The 26021-nt window shown below is 46.1% G+C and overlaps 3 protein-coding genes across 7 annotated transcripts; 2 read left to right on the forward strand and 1 right to left on the reverse strand.

Annotated features, from left to right (window-relative positions):
• The first annotated feature begins 648 nt into the window (after positions 1-648).
• Positions 649-5249, forward strand: LOC144276205 (torsin-1A-like). Of its 2 annotated transcripts, none has more exons than XM_077836143.1 (5): positions 649-835; positions 2309-2577; positions 3545-3720; positions 4372-4499; positions 4799-5249. In XM_077836143.1, the coding sequence occupies exons 1-5, from the start codon at positions 649-651 to the stop codon at positions 5041-5043; spliced, it is 1005 nt and encodes a 334-aa protein (XP_077692269.1). In that variant the 3' UTR covers positions 5044-5249. The 2 variants fall into 2 exon arrangements, with proteins under 2 accessions (XP_077692269.1, XP_077692270.1); XM_077836144.1 differs by having other exon boundaries at positions 818-835; positions 2244-2577.
• On the reverse strand, positions 4473-25316 carry LOC144276203 (torsin-1A-like). 4 transcript variants are annotated; one of them, XR_013348201.1, is made up of 6 exons: positions 25089-25316; positions 24182-24447; positions 22235-22410; positions 22017-22144; positions 7602-7659; positions 4473-4561 (listed from the first exon to the last, which is right to left on the reverse strand). XR_013348201.1 is itself a non-coding variant. In XM_077836141.1 (5 exons), exons 1-5 carry the CDS (start codon positions 25288-25290, stop codon positions 10380-10382), a joined length of 888 nt encoding a protein of 295 aa, XP_077692267.1. In that variant the 5' UTR covers positions 25291-25316; the 3' UTR covers positions 10286-10379. The 4 variants fall into 4 exon arrangements, 2 of the variants coding, with proteins under 2 accessions (XP_077692267.1, XP_077692266.1); XR_013348200.1 differs by having other exon boundaries at positions 4473-4604; XM_077836141.1 differs by lacking the exons at positions 4473-4561; positions 7602-7659 and adding an exon at positions 10286-10495.
• On the forward strand, positions 8468-15673 carry LOC144276204 (torsin-1A-like). Its single transcript, XM_077836142.1, has 5 exons — positions 8468-8687; positions 9417-9682; positions 10610-10785; positions 11450-11577; positions 13440-15673. Exons 1-5 carry the CDS (start codon positions 8507-8509, stop codon positions 13691-13693), a joined length of 1005 nt encoding a protein of 334 aa, XP_077692268.1. The 5' UTR covers positions 8468-8506; the 3' UTR covers positions 13694-15673.
• Positions 25317-26021: the final 705 nt, after the last annotated feature.

Raw genomic sequence — 26021 nt, forward strand, 5'->3', positions numbered from 1 at the left:
GTTGACCAAGCCATGCAGGGCATGGAGATTGCAGCTGCTCAGAATGACCCTGAGACACCTTGCCGGGGCCGTGCTGCCAAGGGAACCTGCTCTGTAGAGGGCTTCACTTTAAAAAGGAACAAGATGCTCTCCCCCCGGTATCTGCTGGCGAAAGGTTCAGTCCTGCAAGGTGCTGAGAGCCCTCCACTCCTGCAGAAGTCAGTGGGATTCAAGGAGCTCAGCACCTCATGGGATCAAGCTGCAAACGTGCAGGGTCTTGAGGGCCTGCTATGCCCAGTGAGGCATGAGCCCACAGCGTGGCAGTAGACACACTAACAGCTCCCTCTAGAAATCTCGAGGCTGGGATCCTGTTCAGCTGCTGCACGAGAGCATGAAGGAGTGGGTCGAAGAAGCTCGCCACTCCCCACACACACTCCCCAACAGGGACATAACCCGGCTCAGGATGGGACTTTCCTCTTAGGCTAACACCAAATATAATAATGTGATGATGACTCAACTCTTGTTATTGCATCAGTGGCTTACCCAGGCTAATGGGAACTAGCCTCCAGCTCTCAGAACAGCCTGAGATTGCAGAAACACATCAGGAAGTCACGTTCTGATGCTTTCCCCTTTGCTTTCACCGAGCCAGGCTGTCATTCAACTCCTGCCATGAAGCTTCTGAACGTGGCTGGATTCTTCGCTCTGGCGCCCACTTTGGTGCCAGCTCTGGAGCCCATCACCACCTCACTTGCTTTCTGCGGGGCAGCTGTCATGTGGCAGCTCTTCTCCCCTGCCTCCTGGCTCAAGTGCCGCTTCCTGGAGTGCTGCAACATGAAGGACACCCTGGACATCCCAGGTAATAGTAGCAGAAAGTGATGACGTGGGCGGAGGAATCCGAGGAATCTGCCGACCTCAGGAATGCTATTGCATTCTAGGTGAAGGGATTCTAACAGGGGCAGTGCAGGCTGCCTTCTCATGACCACCCTCCCCCAGCCGCGCTGGCCATTCCCCTCCTCCCATGCCACAGGTCTTTGCTGGCAGAGAAGAAGTTGCAGACACCTCATGTCACAACAACTTCTCCTTTGATGGACTTTTTCCTTGCCAGGAATCCCCTGCTTTATGCTGGCATAATCCAGGAGTGAATTGAAGGCCGTGAGCTAATTAATCCTCCCAATGCCCCTGCTTCCAGCTGAGCACCCAAACACTTCACAACCAGGAGCGGCAGAAACTTCCTAAAAGTGTGTGTGTGTGGGTGGGGAGGCAGCAGTGCATGAAACGCGGCCCCCCCATGCCACCCTTTTCCCCTGATGCCCCGTCCCTTCCTGCACCTCCTCTCCCCCCAAGACTTCGCCCCCCCGCTTGCTCCTCTCCACCCCCTCGCCCCTGTCGCTTGTAAAAAGTGGTGGGGCCATGGCCCCTCTGGGCAGGGCCCAGCGTCACTGGTGAGAATGTTGGATGCATGAGTCAGGGCTGAGGTCGGATAACAGCTCAGGACTGCTAGGTTCAGAGTCCCAGGCTTTCTCCACTAGCTCACCCTGCCTCTGAGCCCTGCAGTCTCTCCGTTTCATTTCTGTGAAGCAAGCAGCCTCTGCAGTGAAAGAGGAAGTTGAACAGCAGCTCTCGCCCTGCCTTCAGGACATTAGTGCCGAGAAGTGGAAACCGAAATGATCAATAAATGGCCTGTTGGAAACTTTCCATAAACCATGAGCCTCCCAGCCTAGGAAATCCCCTTTCTTGTGTTTTCAGCACCAGTAACACTGGGCCTTTAATTAACCCTTTCCCTGCAGGACTATAATGCAGATTCTGAGCCAGATCCTTTGCTGGTGAAAACTAGCATAGCTCCATTTACTTCAAGGTACACAGATTTCCTCCAGCCCTCCGCCTATAGGCAGTGTACCTTGAAGTGCTTTTTGCCACTGAAATGTCAGCTCTTCTTTGAGAACTGGGGGAGCAAGGGAGACATGTCTTACCTCACTTATTAGGTACCTTATGTGCCACCAAGATGGTTAAAGAGGATCCAGGAATTTCAACAAACATGTCCCCCTAGAACCTCAGGATCACATCCCAGGGCCATGTATGAGGCACCAGCTACAGTGATATTCCTATTGGGAGTCTCCAGGTATCCCGTGCAAGCTGCTTGGCTCCCATGAACAGTCACTGAGGACTAGATACAGGGTGCAGCTCAGTGCCTACAGCTCCCATTATACAGGGAAATGGCCCCACGATAATACTAACTGGGAATGTTTTCCCCATCTGTGGCTCAGGAGTAGCATGCGGATGGAGGGTCAATGAAGTGCTTCCTGATGCTGACCTCCCATCATGCCTCCAGCCCTGCAGATGGTTTTGGAACAGAAAGTATTTGGGCAGCACCTAGCCACCCAGGTGGTTCTGAAAGCACTGAGTGCACACTCCAGAGACAAACAGCCCAGGAAGCCCCTGGTGATGTCCTTCCATGGCTGGACTGGCACTGGCAAGTCCTTTGTCAGCAAGATCATTGCACGGAACCTGTACCAGAGTCATGAAGCAAGAAGGAGCTTCGTCCATCAGTTTGACGCAGTGTTGCATTTTCCACACGCTGAACATATAAAGCAGTATAAGGTACTTCCTTTGTGACTCTACTTCTTAATGGGGTGGATAGGTCAGGAATCCTGCATGCAGATCACATACGGGGCTGTACGTGCCCAGGGAATTTCAACATCGCTGTTCCCCATCCTGGACATCACCAGACAGTGCAGAGAGGAGTGAAAAATGATACAAAGTTCACCAAATTTGTTGAACCTCTCCAAACACTTGGGTTGGTTCAATGTTTGAACTGAGGTTCAAGACAGTTCTTGCTTTAGGCACACAGTTTGCCCCAAATTTATTACTGCAGGTCCTACATAAACAGTGCACTCTTTTAGAGGATTTAGACATTCGTCACTAGATTATAACATTTAGGAAGTAGGTCAAATTTGAGACCTATTCTATCCGATTATATCCTGTCAGCGAACAACAGCCCAAGGAATCTATAGGACTCATATACAGAGACAGAATTTACCACATCACATCAGATTATTGGTCCATCTTTTCAGTATTTCTGCCTCTCTCCCCCCGGCCCTATTCAACCAAAGCTCCCATTGACTTTAATGAGTTCAGGATTAGACCCTCTGGCAACGGTTAATACCTAATGTCTCATGGAAGTCAATATCCAGTATGCATCTGATGAAGTGAGCTGTAGCTCACGAAAGCTTATGCTCAAATAAATTGGTTAGTCTCTAAGGTGCCACAAGTACTCCTTTTCTTTTTGCGAATACAGACTAACACGGCAGTTACTCTGAAACCTGAAATATCCAGACAAATTCCTTGCCAACACACATGTAGGTACTGAGAGTCTGATCCTGCTCCCATTGAAGTCAATGAGAGACTCTTAACACATGAAATTTGATTACCTTTACGTATCGTTGGCATTACATTAATAGTACCTCCAAGATAGAGTACCGGTGGAATCCCCCACAAAAAAATAATCCAGCTCCAATCTTGATTTCCAGCTCCCCTTGCTCACCGACCCTCTTGCCCATCCCCACAGGAGCAGCTGCAGAACTGGATTCGAGGGAATGTCAGTGTCTGTCCGAGGTCGCTTTTTATTTTCTCAGAAATGGACCAGATGCCGCATGGCCTGATTGACTCCATCATGCCGTACCTCAGTCATCGCGAGGCTATCAATGGCATCTACTATGGCAAGGCCATCTTCCTCTTCCTGAAGTAAGGAAATCCAATGGTTAGTGAGTAACTGTGACCCGACAGAGTCAGCAAGGGCAAAGGGAGAAGCAGGTGCTAATAGGCTTTCACCAGGCTACAGTTTGATTGCACGGGTTCAGGTACCTTGCTGTACACTCTCTCCTTGGTCACCAAGAAGAGTCTGTCCATATGTGATAACTGAACCTGTCCTACCCTCATGTCAGCCAGAAGAACTTATACCTCTACAATTATTCAGAGTGACAGGATCTCCTTCCTTCAGGACTGGTACAAATGTTACTGTTAGCCACTCCGGTACCTTCTCTTTCTCCAATACCATCTTTTATATTTTTCCTAATGCTTTGACAGCACTTGTCCCACCAGATTTTAGCAGCTCAGCTTTATATTGTCTATTCCTGCAGCTTTCCCATTTGTAACTGCTTCACTGCTCTTTCCAGTTCTTCTTCTGATGAATACATATAGAAAGATACATATTGAGAGTCCATAATATTGAACAGAATTCATAAGTTGTGCATAGATTCCCCAAGTCATACTCACCCACTTAGGGTTCCTTCCATGCATGGATCTAGGGGGCACAGTCTGGCCCTTTGTGTTGTTCCTGAGATACTACTTTGCTGAGGGTCATTCTGATGATCCGGTTCATTTCTCTCCTAACAGTAACGCAGGAGGGGATAAGATAACAGAGGTGGCGCTCGATCATTGGAGGAGGCAGAAGGGAAGAGAAGAAATTCCCCTGACAGACCTGCAGTCTATGCTATCCGCTGAGATTTTCAATAACAGGAACAGTGAGTACTTCTGAGCTTGTGAGGTCCATGGGATCCCATGTATATTATCCAGCCCCAGTTCTCTGTGGAATGAGCCATGCAGTACTGATATGTAGCAATATATTCCTGCAACATAATTATTTTAAAGAACTCAACTGTAAACCTCCCCACATAGGTAAAATAGTGTTTGTAGAGTGTTTTCAGATCCCCAGATAGCAGGCTTTGTAGAAGAACAAAACATTGTGGTGACATGTGGTTATTCCAGCTATGCATGGACAGATATCTCTCTCTCTCTTTCCCTCCCACTCCTCCATCCCCAGGTGGTTTTTGGAATAGCAAGCTGATCCAGAAGAACCTGGTGGATTATTTTATCCCTTTCTTGCCCCTGGAATATAAACATGTGAAAAAGTGCATCCAAGAGGAGCTGCACTACCAAGGGCACCAAGAAGATGAAGACCTCATCATAAAGATTGCCTTAGCAATGTCCGACTATCCCAATGAAGACAGAATCTACTCTAGCAAAGGTTGCAAAACTGTGGCCTCAAAGGTGAACCTGGATACCTAGAAGGGCCAAGTGCTCAAGGACAAGGAGGAAGAGAAAGCAAGTCTCTTTTTCCTTCTCCCACCAGTATCTTCTCAAACTGTAAGCTTGTTGGGGCAGGAAACTGCCCTTTAATATATCTAAGCCTGTGGCACACTGTTACTGGAGAGAAAAGATAACTTCCTCATCTCAGCATAATACAGTACATCCTTTCCCTACCTTCCAAACATGCTGCTGTAAGTAAAATAAAATTAATATGGTATTTATTCTTAATTATCTCTCTGGATTCTTGACAAACCTCCCCTATCAAGATCAAAGGGAGGCAGTACAGAGTAGGCAGGGCAGATATGCCTGCCTTGTTTTTCCAGGGATATGAACAAAGGAAAAACAAAAGCAACAGAAGAAAAGGGACCCAATATAAAGAACTACTGACTCAGGTTTGCTTGCCCACTTAATTCCTCACCAGTCTCTATTAATGATGGTTGTGTGAGCTTTTGATTTTAACAGCAAATCTAGAAAACTCTCGTTATGGACAGAGGTTTGCTAGAGAATAGGCCAGAGGTGCTATGGTTTAGAATGATGCTCTAAAAAGCTTGGAGCTCAAATAAGCCCCCCCACACTTCTAAGCTTTTTTTAAATCTTCCCTAACATTTTATTACAATATTTTTAAGGATCCTGTCAGGGAGATTCTTGGGGCAGGATAAGGGAGGGTAAGAAGATGAGTTTCTTGATCTCTGCCAAAATACCCATCAACTTAGATCCTTAAACGTACACGCACCAATTATACAGAGTGTTTCCTTGCTGCAATTCACTCTGATGGTATAATGAAGATACCTTAGTCAGTTATGCTTTTGGTGCAAGTCAGTTTAATTTTCTAGCCTCTTCTTGCAATGTTTTGGTTACAAACACACTAGGGGAATGTTTGAATCCCAACAATAAACCCTTTTTTATACTGAGTCAAACAAATCATGAAAGGTTTCTGTCAGTGTCAGGTTTTGAAAAACTACTTTTTACACCACCTACATTTTTGCCCTGGATTAATACTTGATCATTTCCTTGTAACTCCTCCCTGACAAAGCACCAACGAAGTATTTTTAGCACAAGAAATATGACTCTGATGGAACTGAAAAGAATGCAAGACAAAAAAGCAAACACCGAGTGTGACGAAGTGGGAATGTTCTTAATGTTTTCTCTGAATACAATGTGGGTGCCTCAGTTTCCCCTATGCATTTCTTAAGTATCTAGGTGGTGAGATAAGGGTGTGTGATTGTTGCAGAGCCTTAGAGGATCAGTGTGATGCTTTCTGCACATAGAATGGCTGACACCCTGTCTCCTGGCAACTGGTGGCCTGGGGCCCTCCCCTGAAAGTGCCAACTGAAGGTGTTGGAGAACAAAAAGATCAGGTGGCCTCCTGGCCCCGGAAAGAGACAAAAGCCAGAGGAGGGGCTGGAGAGTTTCAGTTTGGAGCTGGCTGGGGAAAGAGCGGGAGGCCCAGACCTGGGATCTGGCCTCCCTGCCCCCAAGACGGACCTGACTTAGGGGTCCTGTTTCTGTACCTACAAGCTCTGTTTCAAACTGTGTTCCTATTATCTAATAAACCTTCTGTTTTACTGGCTGGCTGAGAGTCACATCTGACTGTGAAATTGGGGTGCAGGGCCCACTGGCTTCCCCAGGAGCCACGCCTGTGCAGACTTGCTGTGGGAAGTGCACGGTGTGAGAAGGGGATACTGAATGCTCCGACGTCAGACCCAGGAAGGTCGAAGCTGTGTAAGCTTCTTGCCCTGGAGACAGTATACTCACAGAGAGGAGGCATGCTCCCCCAGAGTCCTGACTGGCTTCGTATGGAGTAGTTCCAGAGCATTGCCCGGTGACTCTGTGACACCGAGGTTACTTAAAGACTTGTCTGCTGAGAGGAAATGTACAGCTGAAAAATGCAGAAGCCGCTTAATTTGGACAGTTTGACACCCGTTAAAACTTGCAGAATTAAAACTGAGGAAGCAAAAATACAAAATGAAACTTGCTTAGTAAAGGGGAGCAAATGGAAAGCCTGATTCTAATCTCACACCCTTTTACACTCCACTGATTTAAATGGAGTTACTTGTGATTTACACCAATGTGAATTTCCAATTAAGCCAAGGGGAGTCTTTTTGCTGATTTCAGTTGGACTTGGATCTAGCTAAATGAGATCAGAATGAGCCCCAGAGTTCTTAAACATACACCAAAGGTGACTGGGGCTAGTGATCTGGGCACAATAGTGACTCAACTTCACTTCTGCTGAAATCCTCATCCATGCTTCCATCTTCACTCGCCTTGTCTATTATAACGCTCTTTTCTATTGTCTTTCAAGCGGTCAGTTCACCAGTTGCTACCTGCTTTCTTAAATGTACAAAGAAACACAATGATGTCACCCTCATCCTCAAACAACTATACTTGCAACTGCTGGAATTTTAAAATGAAATTTTCCCTCCGGCTCTTTTGTCTTGGTGGTTGTAGGATTTAGTGCAGTTTGGAAAGTCCTTTGTGTATTTACCCGTGGCTGGCTCACTGTTTACTCTCTTTTGTAATAGTCTGCAATGATTTACCTCTCCCATCTGTGGGTGTTGGCACGGGGCACTCTGCTGCGGACGTGTAGCTTTCAAACTGTAATGGTAAACAAATAAGAGAGAAGCACGGTTCAGACAGGTTCAAACTATTCCTGTGCATGGTGAGGAAAGGTATCCGCGCTGACACTTTACATGAAAAGGAAGGTATCTTCTGGGCTGTGATAGACACATCATGCGGGAGAATGCCTGTGGGATCGGAGAAAGGGTGCAACTCTGCCACCTGCAGAGCTCGTTCCATGGGAGCCTTTGTGGGAGAACGGGGATTGTGATGAGAACATTTTACTCTGACGTCATCGTGTTGCACCATGAGGTGAGAACACGCTGGCTGGCGTCAAAGCCGGGGGGGGGGGGGGGGGGGAGGGGACGACACACAGGCTTTTCAGCTGGTCTCCTGCGCCCCAAGGGGATGCTGTGTCGCAACCTGTGGTGGCACCAGCACCCCCAGAGCTGAGAGGGAAACAGGCTGTAATACGCACCCCCCTTCCAGGGAGGATGGGAAACAACCAGGGGAAACCAGGCTCCTCAATGGAGCCAGAAGCCAGCGCACCGCCCCACCTAGGCTTGGTCTAGGCAGAACATACGTCCCTGCCCCTATCCCTGACCCCCCGACCCCCTTCCAAGCCGTTGCCTGCATCCGCCCCTCACAAAGATGGCAGGAGGAAGCGTGTGCGCGCAGGGCGGAAGTAGCTGTCGCCCGAACGCTTCCTCCCGCGCTTTTCCAGCACGGGAATCTACATCACCCCTCACAAAGATGGCGGCGAAGCGCCGCGCGGGGCGGAAGTGCTGGGCGCGGCGCAGGGGCCGCCGGGAGTCGTAGTTTCCACCGGGCCCCGGCGGCGAGCCGCTGCCTCCCTCGCGGTCGAGGCCGGCCAGCTGAAGCCGCCATGCAGCTGCTGCTGGGGCTGCTCTGGCTCCTGGCGCCGGGCTCGGCCGCGCTGGAGCCCATCAGCCTGAGCATCGCCATCGGGGCGGCCTCGGTGCTCACCGGCTACCTCTCCTACCCCAGCTTCTACTGCGGCTTCGTGGAGTGCTGCCCCGGGGCGGCGGACCGGCCCAATACCACCGGTACCGGTACCGGGCCAGGGGGGCCGAGCCCTAGCCGGGGGAAGGGGACCGGACCAGGCCGGGGAGCTGGAGCAGAACCGGGGGGAGCCGAGGCGGGGGGCTGGCCCAACGGAACCGGGATCGAACCCCAGGGGACTGGGTCGGTGCTGCCGAGGGCGCTAGCTCCAGGCTGGAATTGGGGGGCAGGGACACCAGGGGCAGAGCGGGACCCGGCCAGCGAGCCTTGGGGGACTAGCAGCCCCAGGCTGGCCCGGTGGAGGAGACATGGGAGGAGGGAGAGCTGCTTGGGATAGACCCGGGCTTCAAAGGGAAGGAGCCTGGCTTACTGGAAAGAGTGGAGAACTGGGGTCAGCACCTCAGGGTGCTACTCCCAGCCCTGCTACTCATTTGCAACGTGACCTTGAGAAAAGCCCTTGCCTTCTCTGTCTGAAGTTTCCCCATCTGTGAAATGGGGCCGATACTTCAGGTACCGCAGCTGGACATTCTGGGAGCCACATTCATTAGCGTTCTTAAAACATTCGAGATCCTTGATGTAAGTGCAAATCAATATCGGGCTGTTTTCCTAGCGCAGTTACCGAGGCCCCTCTAATGTTTCCTAGTGTGGGGTAAAGATACCAGACTGCCCAGAGAGAGAAATGGGATTAATGATGCCATTCAATTTGCAAGCCATTTTCTGAAATCTTTGTTCTTCTCAAATGACCTTGTTCTTTTTCTCCTTGGATTCTTCAGCACTGAAGGAGGATCTGGATAATAAACTCTTTGGACAGCACCTTGCCAAAGACGTGATCCTGAAAGCAGTGACTGGATTCAGAAATAACCCAAATCCCAAAAAGCCACTTGTTCTCTCCCTACACGGCTGGGGAGGCACGGGTAAAAACTTTGTCAGCCAATTCATCGCAAAAAGCATTCACAAAGCGGGACAGAAAAGCAAATTTGTTCATCTCTTTATAGCCACACTACACTTCCCACATGAACATCAGATTCAACTGTATAAGGTAAGAGAGCAAATTTTAACTTCCCCTTGGTGATATTAGTAAATATTAATCATTAAAACGCTACCCTGTGAAATTAGATGGTTCCTGATGTACAAATCCATAGGTGTCTCAAGATCTCAAATAACAAACTCTTGTATCCAGCTAGTGTTTCTGTGTATTTTCAAACATTCACTGATAAGTTTGTGGAGGTGGAATCTAAATATTCCCCTGCAGTGCTAGAAACTGGAACACAACAGCACTGAGTTAAATGCTAAGAAATGGAAAGTGAAACAGACAAGTCTGTTTACTCTTGCTTTTCAGTGTTCCTCAAAGGATTAAAAGTTACTTCCTTGCCTACCTTCCCCTGGGGTTACCCTTCACGTTTCTTTTTACAGCTTTCACTATTGTGAAATGTCCTTTGCTCAAGCTAAATGAGGTGACTGTAAGGAACAGTAATTTCAGAGGCTTATAAGTGACTGATGCTGATCACCTTGTTTATTCCCTGCAATTTCCATGAAAAGGATAGTCACAGACTGAAAGTTACGTACTCAAAGCATCTTTAAATGTTTAAAACTGAACTTTTCAGGAATCTATTTTTGATGGTTGTTTGTTTTTTATTATTAGTCAAGTAGATGGTAGAAGTAGTACTGTAGAAGAAATTTCTTCCTTTCCCCTGTATGGTCTTCCATTTGAACCACGATCTTCATGCTTTAACTGTTCAACTGAGGTTGGAAGGAATAATGCGCTTTATGGTGACTCTCATCAAATAACTGGAACAGGATTCACATCCTAGCAGCATGTGAAGGTAGTGGTCATATTCCTCCCTTCTGGAAGCTGGATATAATCAGAGCATTGAAAGGATCATTACTCACACCCCCTCCCAGGTGTTTTTTGCGCTTTCTACAAGTGGGACCTAGTTTTTTAATGTGTGTTTCTCGTTTGTTCCAGGATCAATTGCAAACGTGGATTCGGGGTAACGTGAGCGCCTGTGCCAGGTCCGTGTTCATATTTGATGAAATGGATAAACTGCACCCTGGCCTCATTGATGCCATCAAGCCATTCTTAGACTATTATGAGCAGATTGATGGGGTGTCCTACCGGAGAGCCATCTTTATCTTTCTCAGGTTTGTTGTCTGTCTACCATGGCAAATCCAGGGTCACCTGCGCCTTCACTGTCACTGTGGTATGTGTCTTGGCCACGAAGAACTTCCAAGCATCAGCAGGAATAGAACCCAGATTCTTCTGTCAAAAAGCATGTGCTATCTGAGCTAAAGAAGAATGTCCATTAGCTGTCTGCATTGCAGGGCCTATGATACAGTTGAGCAATTCTGCCTCCATCCAGCAAAGGACTGTAGCGCATAACACCTTAAAGTGGGCCAATCTGATAGTCTAGTCTAGTAATCTATACAGCAGATTGGAGATCAGATCCTGAATCTGTCCCTCATTCCATGTGCTGGGAGCTTCACTACAGGGTGGTGGAGAGACTACTTTGCATCACTCAGAGGGCCCATCACATGTGCTTAGCTGATGATTTCTTTTGAGAGGGAGCTATGTGACCATTTCTTCTGAGCAAGAGGTATTGTGGCTCAGAACCAACGCTGTAAGGACAATGTGGAATTTAGTCCTAAATGACTTTGGCATTGGTTTAAGGTTTTTATTCTAGTGACATAGTGCTTGCCATGCAGACAAACATTAGACCAGACAAGTGTTAAATGTAATCCTGCTAGAGAAGAGATGCTGGACTCTTCCTGTCTTGGGTCTGTACTAAACTCTTTCTCTCATGAACAGTAATGCCGGTGGGGATTTAATTAATAAAGCAGCTCTGGATTTCTGGAGGAGTGGAAAAGACAGGAAGCAGATTCAGCTGAAAGACCTGGAGCCTCTGTTATCTGTAGCAGTCTTCAATAATAAGAATAGTGAGTTACTTTCCCAATGAGTGGGAGGTTCTTTTACTTCATAACTCCACAGAAAATCCTCGCTCGGTGTGTGCTGCTCCAGCTTGCCTCTTTAACTGTGTAATATTGTTGTACTCGCACTCCCACGCACTTAGGCCCAGATACTGCCAGGCTCTGAGCACAACAATTCATTGATTTCACTGGATGCTTGGCACATTTCAGGAGGCACTCTGCAGCTCTCAGGATCGGGTCCTCACCCAACAGAATGTTTGTTGCAGGGAGAAATGATGCCCAATGTTTTTCACCTCTGTGGATTGACCTGAGTTTATAACCTAACTTGGGTCCCAGTGAAAATGATGTTAGATGATCCCAGCCTGGTTCTTAGAAGATAGCTGCCTACCTGATAACTAGGGTCCAACCAAATTCAGGGTTCATTTTGGACAATTTCATGGTCATGGGATTTTAAAAATCATAAATTTAATGATTTCAGCTATTTGAATCTGAAATGTCATGGTGTTATAACGGTAAGGGTCCTGACCCAAAAAGGAGTTGTTGGGGGGAGGTTGCAAGGTTATCATGGGGAGTGGGTTGAGGTACTGCTACCCTGACTTGTGTGCTGCTGCTCACGCCAGCGCTGCCTTCAGAGCTGAGCTGCTGGAGAGCGGTGGCTGCTGGCTGGGAGACCAACTCTGAAGGCAGAGCGGCCGCCAGCAGCAGCGCAGATGTAAGCGTGGCCTGGTCTGGTGTTGCCACCCTTCCTTCTGCGCTGCTGCCTGCAGAGCTGGGCCCTGAGTCAGCAGCTGCCACTGTCCAGTCACCCAGCTCTGAAGGGAGCAGCGCAGAAGGAAGGGTGGCATGGTATGGTATTGCCGCCCTTACTTCTGCGCTGCTGCTGGCGCGGTGCTGCCTTCAGAGCTGGGTGCCTGGTCAACAGCCGCCGCTCTCCAGCCGCCCAGCTCTGAAGGCGGCGCAGAAGGGTGGCAACACCATGACCCCCCCACCCCAAGATAACCTTGTCACCCCACGGCAACTCCCTTTTGGGTCAGGACCCCTAATTTGAGAAACATCGGTTTCCCCCGTGAAATCTGTATAGTATAGGGCAGCAGTTCTCAAACTGTGGGTTGGGACCCCAAAGTGGGTCGCAACCCATTTTAATGGGGTTGCCAGGCCTGGCTTACGCTTTCTGGGGCCAAAGCCTGAGCATCTCCATCCGGGGCTTCAGCCCTGGGCATTGGGGCTCGGATTACAGGTCCCCTGCCTGGGACTGAAGCCCTTGGGCTTGACTTTGCCCTCCCCCCAGGTGGCGGGGCTCAGGCGGGCTCGGGCTTCGGTCCCCCCTCCAGGGGTCATGTAGTAATTTTTGTTGTCCGAAGGGGGTCGCAGTGCAATGAAGTTTGAGAACCCCTGGTATAGAGTAAAAGCACATACAAGACCAGATTTCATGGTCTGTGATGCGTTTTTCATGGCTGTGAATTTGGTAGGGCTCCACTGATAACAGTAAAATCAAAGACCTCTGCACAGGGGAAGACCTGTACCTGGACCAGCAGAGGGTACTGCAGATCAGGGTTGAAGTGCACTGACAGAGCTGTGTACAGAATATTCCTGCTTTACGCCTGGTGCAAGCTAGTGCCATTATAAGTGACCAATATGAATCAAAGTCTAAATCTTAGATAATGTCCCTAGAGGTGTAAGACCTAGGTGCAGTGCCTGGGCCTTTCATGTTTGGAAGTGGTATGGGGCTGTTCGTCTGTCATTGAGTAAAATCACCTACCTAGAAAACAAGGAGCAAGTATTTACTGACAATGGAGAACAGAACTGTCATTAGGATGTTACAGACGTTCTCCCTGACCATTTAAGCAAACCTCCTGTCTGATGTTTTCTAGGTGGCTTGTGGCACAGCAGCCTGATCGACAGAAACCTCATTGATTACTTTGTCCCCTTCCTGCCCCTGGAGTACAAGCATCTTAAGATGTGCATCAGGGCAGAAATCGAGTCTGGTGGCAAGAAAATCAACGAGGCGATCGTCGATGAGGTGGCCAACGAGATGACATTCTTCCCAAAAGATGAGAAAATCTACTCTGATAAAGGCTGCAAGCTTGTGCAGCAGAAGCTGCTGTATTACTGGGAGAGGTTATGAGCAATATGGAACTGAGGTGGAACAAAGAACTCTGTGCCCCTTTAGCTCGTTGAAGCACTTTTAATGGCATTTTGAAGTCTGTCTTCTTTGCACTTTTAATATTTTGGGACATGTGGCAGGGATCCTAGGAATGACTGATTTTTTTTTTTTTTTTTTTTAAACCCCAATGCTCTTCCTTAAACATGCAGTACCCAACTGTTGCCTTTTTAATCTGGGATAGTCTCTAGATATCTTTGAGCATAGCATTCATCACTGGATACAGCCTTCACTGTATTGTATTTTAACAGCTGAGATTGTTAAAAATTCCGTCCTCTCCCTCCAACCCTTGCTACTAGACAACTGGAGTAAAATGAAGGAATCCTTCCATTTGGCCACAGTCCCTTCCTAGCACATGGAAGGTCCAATAGGAGCTTTGGCCTGGACTTCAGCTGGCGTGCCCAGGGTCCATGATAACGGCACTGGTAGAGTCCTTGATGCTTTGCTAGTTCAAATGCCACTGTGCTGGAAGGACTCCTTGTGCTCTGGAGAAGGTTGGTAGTGTTGTGCTTAGAGGGTCAGCTCTCCGGGGATGGAAGGGCAGGACCTTGGTTCATTTCTGACTCTAAGCTGTCTTCATGCCTCCTGCTATGGTGATGTGGAACGTTAAGGTGAACTCAAAGAAACCTGGGGTTGGGGAGAAATTAGTTGCTTCCCTCCATGGTTTCTATCCAAAAGACTCTCTATTCTTTCCCTTCCTCATCTGAAATTTGAATCAAAGGGAGTCCAAGTGGCTGTGTGCTTGGCTGCCAGTGGGTATTTCTGCCCCTTTCAGTGTGCAGGGGGAACCGTTCACCAGGGGTTTGACTGCTACAGCACCTCAGGAAAGCGTCTTGTCTTTCAGTGGGGAAACATTCATGAAGGTTTGACTGTTACAATGTGTCAGGTCAATATCTATGCATAGTGGTGGGCGTGAAATCCACAAGGTGTTACATTCCCTCCAAGCCACAGCTGTGTAATCCAGCAATACCCCCCTTCCCCTCCCCAGACACACACCTTGCTTGAATGTTACCTTGTAGTAGAAATGATTTTGAATAGTCTATTTTTGATACTATTTTATACTAGATTGTTGAAGTGAAAGTACAAAATCTTTTCCTACAGAACTGGGAAGGGAAGGGGGGAGTGGGAAATATGGTCAAAGAACAATCTTCCCCCATCGCAGCCTTATTTTTAATAGTTATTAAAGAGAACCTGTGTCTGGCACAGTCAGTGTGAAACATCTTGTTCCCAGCAGCAAGGTGAAATGGGAACCTGAAGGGTTAGGAAGCTGGGAGAGGATCAACCTTCACCCATCCAGTAAGGGTGGAGTTTTCATATTGCAGCTTACTCACCAAAGACTCAACTTTCTAACTCTTTTTCTCCCTCCTACTCTGCCATACATGAGAGCTGGAAGTGCCTTTACATAAATGGAGGATAAGAAAACTTAACTTACACATTAAGTGAACTATGTAGTATGTGCAGCATAGTATCAGTGCAGCTAAGACTCATGGGAGGAACTTGATTTTATTATGTAATTGCTGAATTAACTCCCTCTTATACATTGACACTTGTTTTAAGATGGTTTGGAAAACTGCTTTTTATTAATGTCTCAAATCAAGCCTGTTTTTATTCAAACTACTAGCGAGAAAGCTTTAAATGTTCACCTTAACCTCTGCAATTGAAGGAGTCAGTTACACTTTTTATAACCTTGCATGCAGTTTTGTCATAACTGACAAACTGTTTACTCTGATGCAATCACTTGAAGTGGACACTAGCTATTAACCTTGGGATATTGGACTGTTGCTTTGATGTGTGATGTTTTATCTTTATTGGTAACTCTTCCTCAAAAAGGTTCTAAACACTGCACCCACAAACGTCTAGTAGCTCTGATCTGAATGTAAAGTACTCATGCAGTTTTTAAAACTCTAAAAGGTCATAGCTGCAATAAATGTCTTTTGTCCTTCAGCTGCCTTTTGACTTATTAAAGAACTGCGAGCTGGTAGACACTACCATTCGGCTGCTTAACACCTAGGCATTCATGCTGTGGTATCTCAGGTTCCTTCCACTCATGTTTGGTCTGATGAAGTTGGGCCATCTTTAAGTAACAACTGACTTACAAAGATACCTTATAGGAAGGAGCAGGTAAGAATAGGCTAGACCTCCCTGTAGCTTTTTGTTGAATACAGCAGGGTGCCCCAGTTCAGCCACACCAATGCAATTTGCAAAGGTGCCATTCAGGAGTATAGAGGTGGAAGGCCTTCCTGAGTCAGAGAAGTAATGCTCCTTTCAGGTGATAAACCTGAGGTGGGGATTTAGCTGAAAGGGTTGCATTTTTACCTGTTTCCACTGGGCAAGAATGGCTGAAAGTTTGCTCTTCTCACAGCAAATCTTCAGCATTCCTGCCAGTTTTTTCTATGATGCAATCTGTAGAAATGTAGCTTGCCACATATCTTCAGCAGTAATAGGATGTATTCAAGCAGGATCTCAGTCCTAACTGTCACCAGACCTGACCAGGTCACTTGATCTCAATTTCCCCCACTGTTACAGTGTAAGTACTGTGGTAGTACCCCTGGAGTTCAGCTGCTAGAATTTAAACACTCCATCTAGACAGCAGGGTTAAAATGCCAGCAGCCCAGTATAAACATCCTACCATTAGTGGGAAATTGGTGTTCTATGCAAGACAGGGCGAATGCTCTTTCCTCCCTTCCCCACCCAGTGCTCTCATAGATGCTCACAGTAGGAATCTAACAGCATTAAGTGCTTTGAGTTCGCTAATGGATGGAAGTGCAAAGTATTACTTGGCAGAGTTGCGTAATGTTCTTCACTACTGAAAGTGAGAGATTCAGGATATTGTGATATAAACAAGAGCAGGATTTCTTGGACAGAAACTACCAGGGACACCAGTGATGGAAACCACCAGTGATGGAAGTTTCTTGCTTCCCCTCTCTGCTAATTGCAACATGTCACTATAAGTTTGTAGAATGTAATCCTCATAATTTATTATTTCAGGGAAGCCATCAAATAGCGACTGTTTGGAGCACTACACCCTTATTCCAGCTGGTCTGCCCTGCGAGTTTCAAAAACTCGGGCTCCTGGGGGGTTATGAAACCAGCAGGTTAAAGGGAACCCCTGAGAATGAGCTAACAGTTTTAAGTTAATTTACGTTATCCAAATGTAACAAGAACAAACAGGAAAGGCTTGAATCCTGCTGCTCCATTTCTCTACAGAGGTGCAAAAAGCAATGCACACCAAGTGCTGCATTTTAACTGTCCCGTGTGGACACTGCTGGAATGAACTAAAAGGTATCTACTTTGCAGAAACATAGTCCTGTTTGAAGAGGACTACATTACTGCAAACTAGGTACAGCGTCCACAGCAGTTATAATGCAGCACCCTGGTGCCTGCTGCAATTCACACACCCCTGGTCTGCACTGTGGCACAATGTAGACATAACCACGGCCATCATCACTTACTGTAACTAGTCACCCATGCTAGTGACATCAATAAGAAGTGGGCATTTTAAGAGGAAGTGGGGTTTTAATCTACTCTAGCAGCTGGACAATTTCAGTCAGTGTTTTAGGCACCTTTAGAATACAGTTGAGACTACAGCCTGTGGAAGACTGTTCCTCTTACAAAGAGACAGGAGCCTGGTTTGCACTAGCATAGCTTTAGAAAATTCATGCACAATCCCAAGCAGTCTGCACTAATTACTCGCTTGCTTCACATTGCAAACCATAATGACTTAGCTAATCTTTTTCAGCAATGGCTAAAGAACCATGTCTCTCTCCACTACCTAGCCCCTTTGTAGCCTAGCCGCAAAAAATGAACATGGAAGTTTGTATTCAAGCACAGCAGAATGCCTCTAACCAGAAGGCAGAATAAGCATGGTAAGATGGTAAATTTACATACAAAGGTAACCATGAGGCAGTCCCTTCAATATATGCAAATAGCAGAGAGGTACCATATACAAATGTTACTGGTGAGAACTTTTATTGAGGGAATTATAAAAATCTTATTTTGAAATTGTAAGATCTAGAAACTGAAATGCAAAAAAGTTAACAGTGTTGGCAATTATAACTAAAACTGGCAGATAGGCTGCTGTAACTTTAGTTGATGGCATTACAGTAATTAAATATTTTCCCAGGTAGTTTTGAAGCTGTCTTCATCCCTTTCCACATGGCACTGCCTTGTAAGGCTAGGATCAAAACTAAATCACACAGAGCTTGAAAGGGGTGAAAAATTACCCAGACTGCTACTTTCAGCATTTAGAAAAGTTTGAAACTAAAGAAAATCTTACAGCAGCCACATGGACTGAATAGGATTTAACAGATTCTGCCTTCCAATTACTCTGATTCTATGAAACAAACGCCAAACACTAGATTTTAGTAAACAGCCCTTTTCTTCATTACCAGAAAGGAAAGTGTCATAGCTACACTTCACAGCAAACAGCCAAAGAAGGAACTAACTCCATTACAGGGATACAGTCAACAACTTTGCTGCAGTTCCTCCTCCTCCTACTCAGCCTTGTTTCACACACTGACCTTCCCTTATCAGAGATGGATTCCACATCGCTAATGCAGTCCGGCACCAGAAGGGACAGTTTACACCCTTGTTTTTATAAGAATGGCACTGCATAATGCTAGGTAAAAGGACATATGGGCTCACTCCCTCACTTTGGTTCCAATAGAGCTGGAAGCACCAAGGCTGGTTGTTTTTAAGAAAAACAAAAACCTGCATATCCACCTCTCAAAGACAGTCTGGGAAATACCCCACCCACAACTCCTAGGAATGGTCTTGCAGCTATAAGGGCCTTGATTAAAATATTCTGTATCATCTGGAAACCATTTCTACAAATTAAAACCTAATTAAAACCAGATCAAAACTGCAGGTCTAACGTACATATCTGTGTTCCACTGAACAATTGTAACGATCAACCAATCCATGATTTGAGATAAATCATAGGTACTGTCAGACAATACTCTGGAAGGGGTGACTGCTCCATGCACAGTTCTTCCCTAACTTCATGGCACAGGACTGATGTCTTTTGAAGATATGACTATTACAGGGCTCTCCCAGAATAAAAAGACAAGTGTCTTGCCACTTATTTACATCAGGCAATTAAATGACAATGTTCCTTTTTTTTAAAAAAGTGCTTGACAAATGAAATGTTTCGGTTTCTCCACTTCGTGATTAGGTTCATTTTTTCCTTTGCAGATCACAGCATCGTAAACATTACAAGTCATAGTAAAAATCCAGCTTGGTGAACACAGTTTTGCATCCTTTATCAGAGTAGATTTTCTCCTCCTTGGGGAAGTAGGTCATCTCATCAGCTACTTTGGTTATGATTTCTTCATCCACCATGTAGCCACGTGATTCAAGTTCAACCCTGACACACATTTTCACGTGTTTGTACTCCAGAGGCAGAAAGGGGACAAAATAATCAATGAGGTTTCTGTCGATCAGGCTGCTGTGCCAAAAGCCGCCTGCAAAAAATACTGTTGGTTAGTGCACCTTTTGTGGAGGCTGACAGCTAGTAGGGAGGGGGATACATTTATCACAACTCCCTGCTACCCACCCTAAAGTTGTTTACTCTTGGTTTGTATTCTTTTTATAAGGTCCCACATTGCCATAGTAGGAGCGTGGCTTCACTTTAAGCCAAGCAAGATGGACACAAAAACCTCACATATTGGAGCTGTTGCTGCATGTCAAGGTTTCAAGGCTAGCGGCCCCTCTGCCCGCTCTCCAGTCTCAGTGCGGCCCCTCAGGTGTTAGGCTCTAAGCCTTTACCTGTCCTGGGGCAGAATCCTACAATTCTTCCACTTTTAGACTGGGACCTGGCCACAGTATCTGGTGGATCAACCTTGCTTACTCTAACAGGTTCAACAGGGTTTGGGTACCTGCAGTTCTTCCCTTCAGGAGCCCATGGCCAGCAATAAATACAGTGACCAGACAGCCTTTTCAAACCAAAGTATTGTTTAATCTTAGCAGTAGAAATAAAGCATAACAAAGAGGATTTTAAAACAAAGGGCCATGCACATGTCTATCTTACCTATGGCTTACCATCTCCCTGACTTGGAAGCCTAGGAAGGCCTTTCTGCTTCAGACCCTCCAGCAGGGTCTATGAGTGTTTCAGTTTATTCCCCACAAACGACTACCTGACCTCTTGCCACAGAATCTTTTAAATTGTCATTTTGATTTCCAGGCTGGGCAAAACAAGCTCTGTAATTTGGCTGGAGCCAAGGAAGTAGGTTCCTCACAGCTAATATCCCAGGTATTTTCTCTAAGCCTCCTTCAAGTGTTTACGAGGGCATGTTTTTATTCCCCAACCGCCTGCTGTTAAACTAAAATGCACATAGTAGATATCCCAATATTTAACCCAATGCAGCAGAGTGGGTAGAATTAAATCAAAGTGATTTAAAACCACCAAAATTTTAATCAATGCAAATCAGCAAGCAGGAAAACTTGATTAAATAATCAGTTTTAATGGAATTTTGCATTTATACTTTAGTTACTTTCCTAAAGAAAGGTTGATTCTTATTGGTTGGTAACCATTAAAACAGGTTGGTTTCCAACTGAATAGAGCTTTTACATTAAATTTGGTGCTTTTGTTGGGGGTGGGAGAAGCTAACTAAGAGGATGTGCTGTTACCTATACATAGTTAAGCAGTTATATAGCTTAATTTATATTTATTCAGATTTTTATTTTTTATATTTGTTGTTATGCCAGAAATGGTGAATGATACACTTATTAACTAAAAAAAATGTATTTGTGATTTGTATCAAAATGTTTATCAGAATGTTTTGCATTTAAAACTGATTTCTTAAACAAAGAAAATACTATCTGTGGTTAGTGAATTTAACTGCTTGTTTCACGTCATCATCTCCTTTAGGATTTTAGAACTAGTACACGTCATCCTCTGACGCATAGATCGGAAGAGGAAAACAAGTTTTCCTGTTTCTTCAACTCCCATTGGTTTCTTTTCGTTGAATGAAAGTCATTGAACTGACCTATCTGAATAAAGTAAAAACCAACCAACCAACAAAAAACCCAACAACTTTCTCTGCATCTGCTGAAGAGGCTACTGCTGTCAAAAGCTGGTTTAGCACTTCAATGAACGCTGGTTTGGCCAGTGACTTCCACCAGTTCAGTGGTTTGACTTTCTTTAAAATTTGGCAGCAAACATGTAATGCTTAATATTTTTTATTTAATTTAAATGTTAATAGATTATAGTAAGTTTAGACCTTAGCACAGGTTGTCATAACCAGATGTTTAATTTTAAATAGATTTAAAAAAAAAAAGAAAAAATTTAAACAAAAAGTCAGATTTAAATTTTTTTTAAAAACCATCTATTTATCCATACTGTGTTGTAGACACAGTGAACTTCTCAAGAGCCAGGTCACCTACAATGTTAATAAATTACAGAGCAGTCCCACGTCCTTCACACTGCACCACTCCTCTCCATCTCAAACCAGCAACCAAACAGCATCAGTCTGAATACTTCATGACTATACCACGGCACCTCCCTGCCTGAAAACTGGAGTTCACACAGAGCTGCAACTGCTGCCGCCACACCAGTTCACATCAACTCTAGCCCTGCCATTTTTGTTTCTCTCTCTGTCTCTTGGTAAATAAACCTGTGTGCACTTTCACCATGGTAAAAGCAGTTTCTCTCTCTCTCTCATCCTAAGGCTGCTCAAAAGAACAACATCAACCAACAGATGCAGAATCCATCGTTTAACACAACAGTCACTGAGTGCATTTCTTAGTTTGTCATCCTGCAGACTGCTCTGCTGAAGAGCTGTAATAGTCCGGTTCCATTGTTAGAAGGTTTATTTCTAAGCTATTCTTAAAAATAACTTTGTAACTACACAACTATGCCATTATAATTTAAGGAAAACTAACTCAGGCTGGCAATCCATCCACCCTCAATTCTGAAGGGCAAGGAAGGATTGGGGTGTGGCATTTATCGTGGACCCTCCAATTATGAGCCAAATAAATCTATCTACAGTCTTGGAAAGGGGAATGGCAATCTTCCTCATCAGAGATAGTAGGTCAGTGCCACAGGCAGCAAAAAGATGCATAAAATAATCTCACTTAAAAGTTGCATATAGTCTGTTGAAGAGTCAAACTATGTAAAGAGTGAAATATTATGGCAATCCCATGATTACCACTGGGACCATTACAACTGAAACATTTGTTTCTTAGGTGTTCTCCAAAGGAGAGGCAGTTGACAAATACCAGAAATAGATGCAGAACCACTCTTTCAAAGAGAAGTATTTTTAGACACGGGAATAACCAATTTTACTCACTATTCTTATTGTTGAAGACAGACAGAGACACTCCAGCTTCCACGTCTTTGAGTTCCATGGTTTCCCTTTTCTTTCCACTTTTCCAGAAATCTAATGCCACCTCTGTTATCTTTTCAGCCCCCGCATTGCTGTGTGAAGGAGGGAAAGGATTTCAGCTGGATGTGTTTCTCAGAGCATTCAGTTTATAGCATTGCAAGTATTTCACAGATGCTCCTTACCTGAGAAAGATGAAGATGGCTCGCCGATAGGACACTCCATCAAGCTGCTCGTAATAGTCCAAGAACGGTTTGATGGAATCAATGAGCCCTGCATGCATTTTATCCATTTCATCAAATATAAAGATTGACCTGCCACAGGCGCTCACGTTTCCCCGAATCCATGACTGCAACTGGTCCTGTTACACAAAATAAAGGAGAACGCAAATTCCATTTCCATCAATAGCACGTTAAAGACACGGGAAATATGTAGATTTTAGATCACCCCTTTCCATTCAAAAGCTGTAACTTCAATTGTGTACCTGTAGTTCTGTGAATTTCTTGATCCAAAACTGGTTAAAAGGTCAACAGTAAACAATGATAAAAAGAACAGTAACAGAAATGCATTCTGTTGTTAAAATAACCTTAAGAACTCGGGTGAGTTACCAGAATCTGTCTGCCAGGTATCTATGAAAAAGGACTATACTTCAAGCCAGTGAATGAACATCAATACAAAGCAGTGATCTGGCTTGTAGGACAAAGTGAAGCCCAGTGGGGCAAACTATTTTCTCTGGTGCTAATACTCTGCAGTCATGTAGCATATTCCATCCTTAGATCTCAAAACATTACCCAACTAATGAATGTTGCACAAACTGAGTCAGCAAGAGATTAAGTGACTTAGCCAAGGTCACATAATAAAATCACAGGAACAGCTAGGAATTGAACCTAGAATCATAACTCCTAGTCCTGTGCTTTAAGCCCTAGTAAATAATCTAACTGGAGGTGATTAAAAACCTTTCAAAAGTGTAGTTTTGTTCAGAAAGGGGGTTAACCTCATTTAAGTATTTTATTGTATGGCACAAGGGTTTACCCACTGTTAAATGTTACGTTTAAGATTAGCAATGAGAAAGAAAAGGAACTGGGACAGTTGATTTAAAACCAACAATGACTCTGCTGATCACCTCCAGTGATCATCATCATTTTACCAGTCTCACTATTATTTGGTTCCTGCACATGGGTGAGGCAGTGCAGGGAAGACAGCACTGCCTGTGCTTTGGATAAAGAGGGCTTTAATTTCTAGCACTGTCCACATGGTAAATTTCACAAGCAGTTTTTCTTTGTAAGTGAACAAAGAGCATAAAGATCCATTTCTCCCACTGCATTTAGGAAAGTCTCAGCTGGGGCAGGACAATAGAAAGCTTTACAAGGGGAAACATATAAACTAGAGAAAAAGTAGAATTCTCCATTTTAAAAGCTTATGTATAGACTGTTCCATTCCTTTAAGTCTTCAGCATGCATACATTTTGTGTTTACATGTTCAAAACACTGTACAAACATTCACTAATCAGCACAATACTCCTGTTAGGTAAAAAAAGTTTCATCCTCATCTCGCAGACAGCAGAAGAGACTCTCTCACACAACCCAGTGGTAGATTCAGGATTAAAATTCAGGAACACAAACAATGGTATTTCTCTAAACCGTGCTGCCTCACATATCTACCTGCCTGAGGTACTTATATAGCCCCTGTCACTGTGGTATCTCAGCATTTCACAAGCTTTAATGTATCCATGCTCACAACATCGCTGTGAGGGACAAAGTACTACTAGCCCCATTTTTCAATTGGGAAACTGAGGCAGAGAAAGACTAAGTCACATGCCCAAAGTTACACAGGAAGCCTGTGGTGGGACACTTGGGTTCAGTTCTCCGTTCCAAGTCCCATGTTAATGCCCTACCCGTGTCCTTTCCCTCTAGATAGAAACATGAGAGGATGCATAAACAATTTTTTTTTACATCCAGGGGAAATCAGTCCCTAAATGTTACGGTATACACATTTGCACTTCAGACTCGACATACATTGTATTTTACTGTTTCAGATAAAAAGTCTTCACTTGCTAGTACTCCCGATCCCATAACCTTTATAAACTAATACAATCACACTTCCCTATGATGAGCTCCAAAATACACTCTTACCTTGTAGTGGCCAACACTATGTGCATGGGGAAAATGCAAAGTGGACACAAATTGATGGACATAATTGCTGTTCAGGCCTCCTTCATAGATACTCTCGGCAATTATTTTACTGACAAAGTTTTTGCCAGTACCAGTCCATCCATGCAAGGAGAGGGTGAGAGGCTTTTTGGGGTTTGTATTGTTCAAGAAGCCAATCACAGCTTTCACAATCACCTTCTTCACGAGGTGCTGGCCAAACAGTTTCTTGTCCAAATCCTCCTGGAGCGCTGAATGAAGAAGACACCAATCAGATAAGTATAAAAGACGGTGACAAGTTTTAGCGTTTCTAAGCTGCTTCAATACAGAGGACCCTTTAATAACATTATCTCAGGATGCCCAAACTTTGCTCATCCCAGGGCAGCTGCCGGGGGGATCAAAGAGCTACCCTGACTAGAACAGAGCAACCACTTTTCTCTTTAATATATAGATATGACCAGTGGAGACTACAGACCCTAGCATGTGATGCTCTGGTTCCAGCTGCCAAACACTACGCCATGTTCCTGTGGAGATAATCATACCCCCTTTTACTCTCCCTCCTTCCATCTGGAAGCAGCCACACATCCCTTTAGAAGAAGGCAGAGCCCAGTCCTCCCTTCATCTTCCCTAGAGCCCCCCAAAACAGCCTCCTTGGCATCCAACCTCTAATCGCCTGTCCCTGCTCCTCACCACGTTCCTCTGCCTGCTGCCCCATATCCCTCTCCCCAGCGACCCTGCCCTGACCCCCTCTCTCAGGGTGCATCTTCCTCGGGGCCCCTGATCCTTCCCCCACATAAAGAGCCCTCAAGCTCAACTCCACCCCACCGCGACAACTCTCAAGCCCTCCCCAACCCTGTGCTTACCCCATAACTGCCAACCCCACCCCCCGTACCTGCGCCCGCCCGGGCCCCCTCCCGCTGGAGGCAGCACTCCCTGAAGTAGCAGTAGAGGCGGGGGTAGGAGATGAGGCCGGTGAGCGCTGAGGCGGCGCCAGCCAGCGCCAGCCCGAGGCTGATGGGCTCCACCGTCTGCACCGGGCTCAGCAGCAACACGAGGCCCAGGGCAGCCCCCAGCGGCACCCGCAGCAGCTTCATACCCCCCTCCGCCAGGCCCCCACAGCCCCGACCCTGCCAGCCGCCACCCCGACCCAGCCCCAGCGCTTCCGCATCCGGACTAACCGCTTCCGCCGCCGCCGCCATCTTGATTGTGGGCAGAGGCCTTCGCCAGGGTTGAGAGAGCGGGCGGGAGGCGGCGGCCATTTTGGAAACAGAGGCATTGACTGTCACGTGACAGACCGGTTCCCCTTTGACCCCAGGCCCGCGAGCACGCTGCGCGGCAGGTCACGTGTCACGACACGCGGTCAAGGCTGCAGTAGCTGCCTGGGCTCAGCAGGCCGAAGCGCCGGGCCGTGCTGCGGGGTAGAGCACCCAGCGCTCTGGGCGGTCTAGCGGCAGATGGCCCCAGAGCCCCTGCTGGAGGGACACCCAGCCCCGGCCCTGAGCCTGCTCTCCACAGCCCCCCCCCGCGAGCCTGAAAGGGAAAGCCCCAAATGTTCTGTTAGAGCTTTGGTGAGAGGCTCCCTGTTCCTCCTGTGTCCTCTGCGGCTAGAAGCAGGGGAGGAGGGATAGCTCAGGGGTTTGAGCATTGGCCCCCTAAACCCAGGGTTGTGAGTTCAATCCTCGAGGGGGCCATTTAGGGATCAGGGCAAAAATCAGGGATCAGTCCTGCATTGAGCAGGGGGTTGGACTAGATGACCTCCTGAGGTCCCTTCCAGCCCTGATATCCTATGGAAGGAGGTCAGGCCTGGTATACAAACCCTTTAACA

The sequence above is a fragment of the Eretmochelys imbricata genome, chromosome 16 (genome assembly GCF_965152235.1).
Source record: "Eretmochelys imbricata isolate rEreImb1 chromosome 16, rEreImb1.hap1, whole genome shotgun sequence".
Lineage (NCBI taxonomy): Eukaryota > Metazoa > Chordata > Testudines > Cheloniidae > Eretmochelys > Eretmochelys imbricata.

Excerpts from the sequence above, each read along its gene's own strand:
- LOC144276205 (XM_077836143.1), top strand. The coding sequence starts at position 649 with ATGAAGCTTCTGAACGTGGCTGGATTCTTCGCTCTGGCGCCCACTTTG. Across the intron at positions 3,721-4,371 it reads GCCATCTTCCTCTTCCTGAA|TAACGCAGGAGGGGATAAGA; the intron begins GTAAGGAAATCC and ends CTCTCCTAACAG. Across the intron at positions 4,500-4,798 it reads GATTTTCAATAACAGGAACA|GTGGTTTTTGGAATAGCAAG; the intron begins GTGAGTACTTCT and ends CTCCATCCCCAG.
- LOC144276204 (XM_077836142.1), top strand. The coding sequence starts at position 8,507 with ATGCAGCTGCTGCTGGGGCTGCTCTGGCTCCTGGCGCCGGGCTCGGCC. Across the intron at positions 10,786-11,449 it reads GCCATCTTTATCTTTCTCAG|TAATGCCGGTGGGGATTTAA; the intron begins GTTTGTTGTCTG and ends TCTCATGAACAG. Across the intron at positions 11,578-13,439 it reads AGTCTTCAATAATAAGAATA|GTGGCTTGTGGCACAGCAGC; the intron begins GTGAGTTACTTT and ends GATGTTTTCTAG.
- LOC144276203 (XM_077836140.1), bottom strand. The coding sequence starts at position 25,290 with ATGAAGCTGCTGCGGGTGCCGCTGGGGGCTGCCCTGGGCCTCGTGTTG. Across the intron at positions 22,145-22,234 it reads GCCATCTTCATCTTTCTCAG|CAATGCGGGGGCTGAAAAGA; the intron begins GTAAGGAGCATC and ends TCCTTCACACAG. Across the intron at positions 19,191-22,016 it reads TGTCTTCAACAATAAGAATA|GCGGCTTTTGGCACAGCAGC; the intron begins GTGAGTAAAATT and ends TATTTTTTGCAG.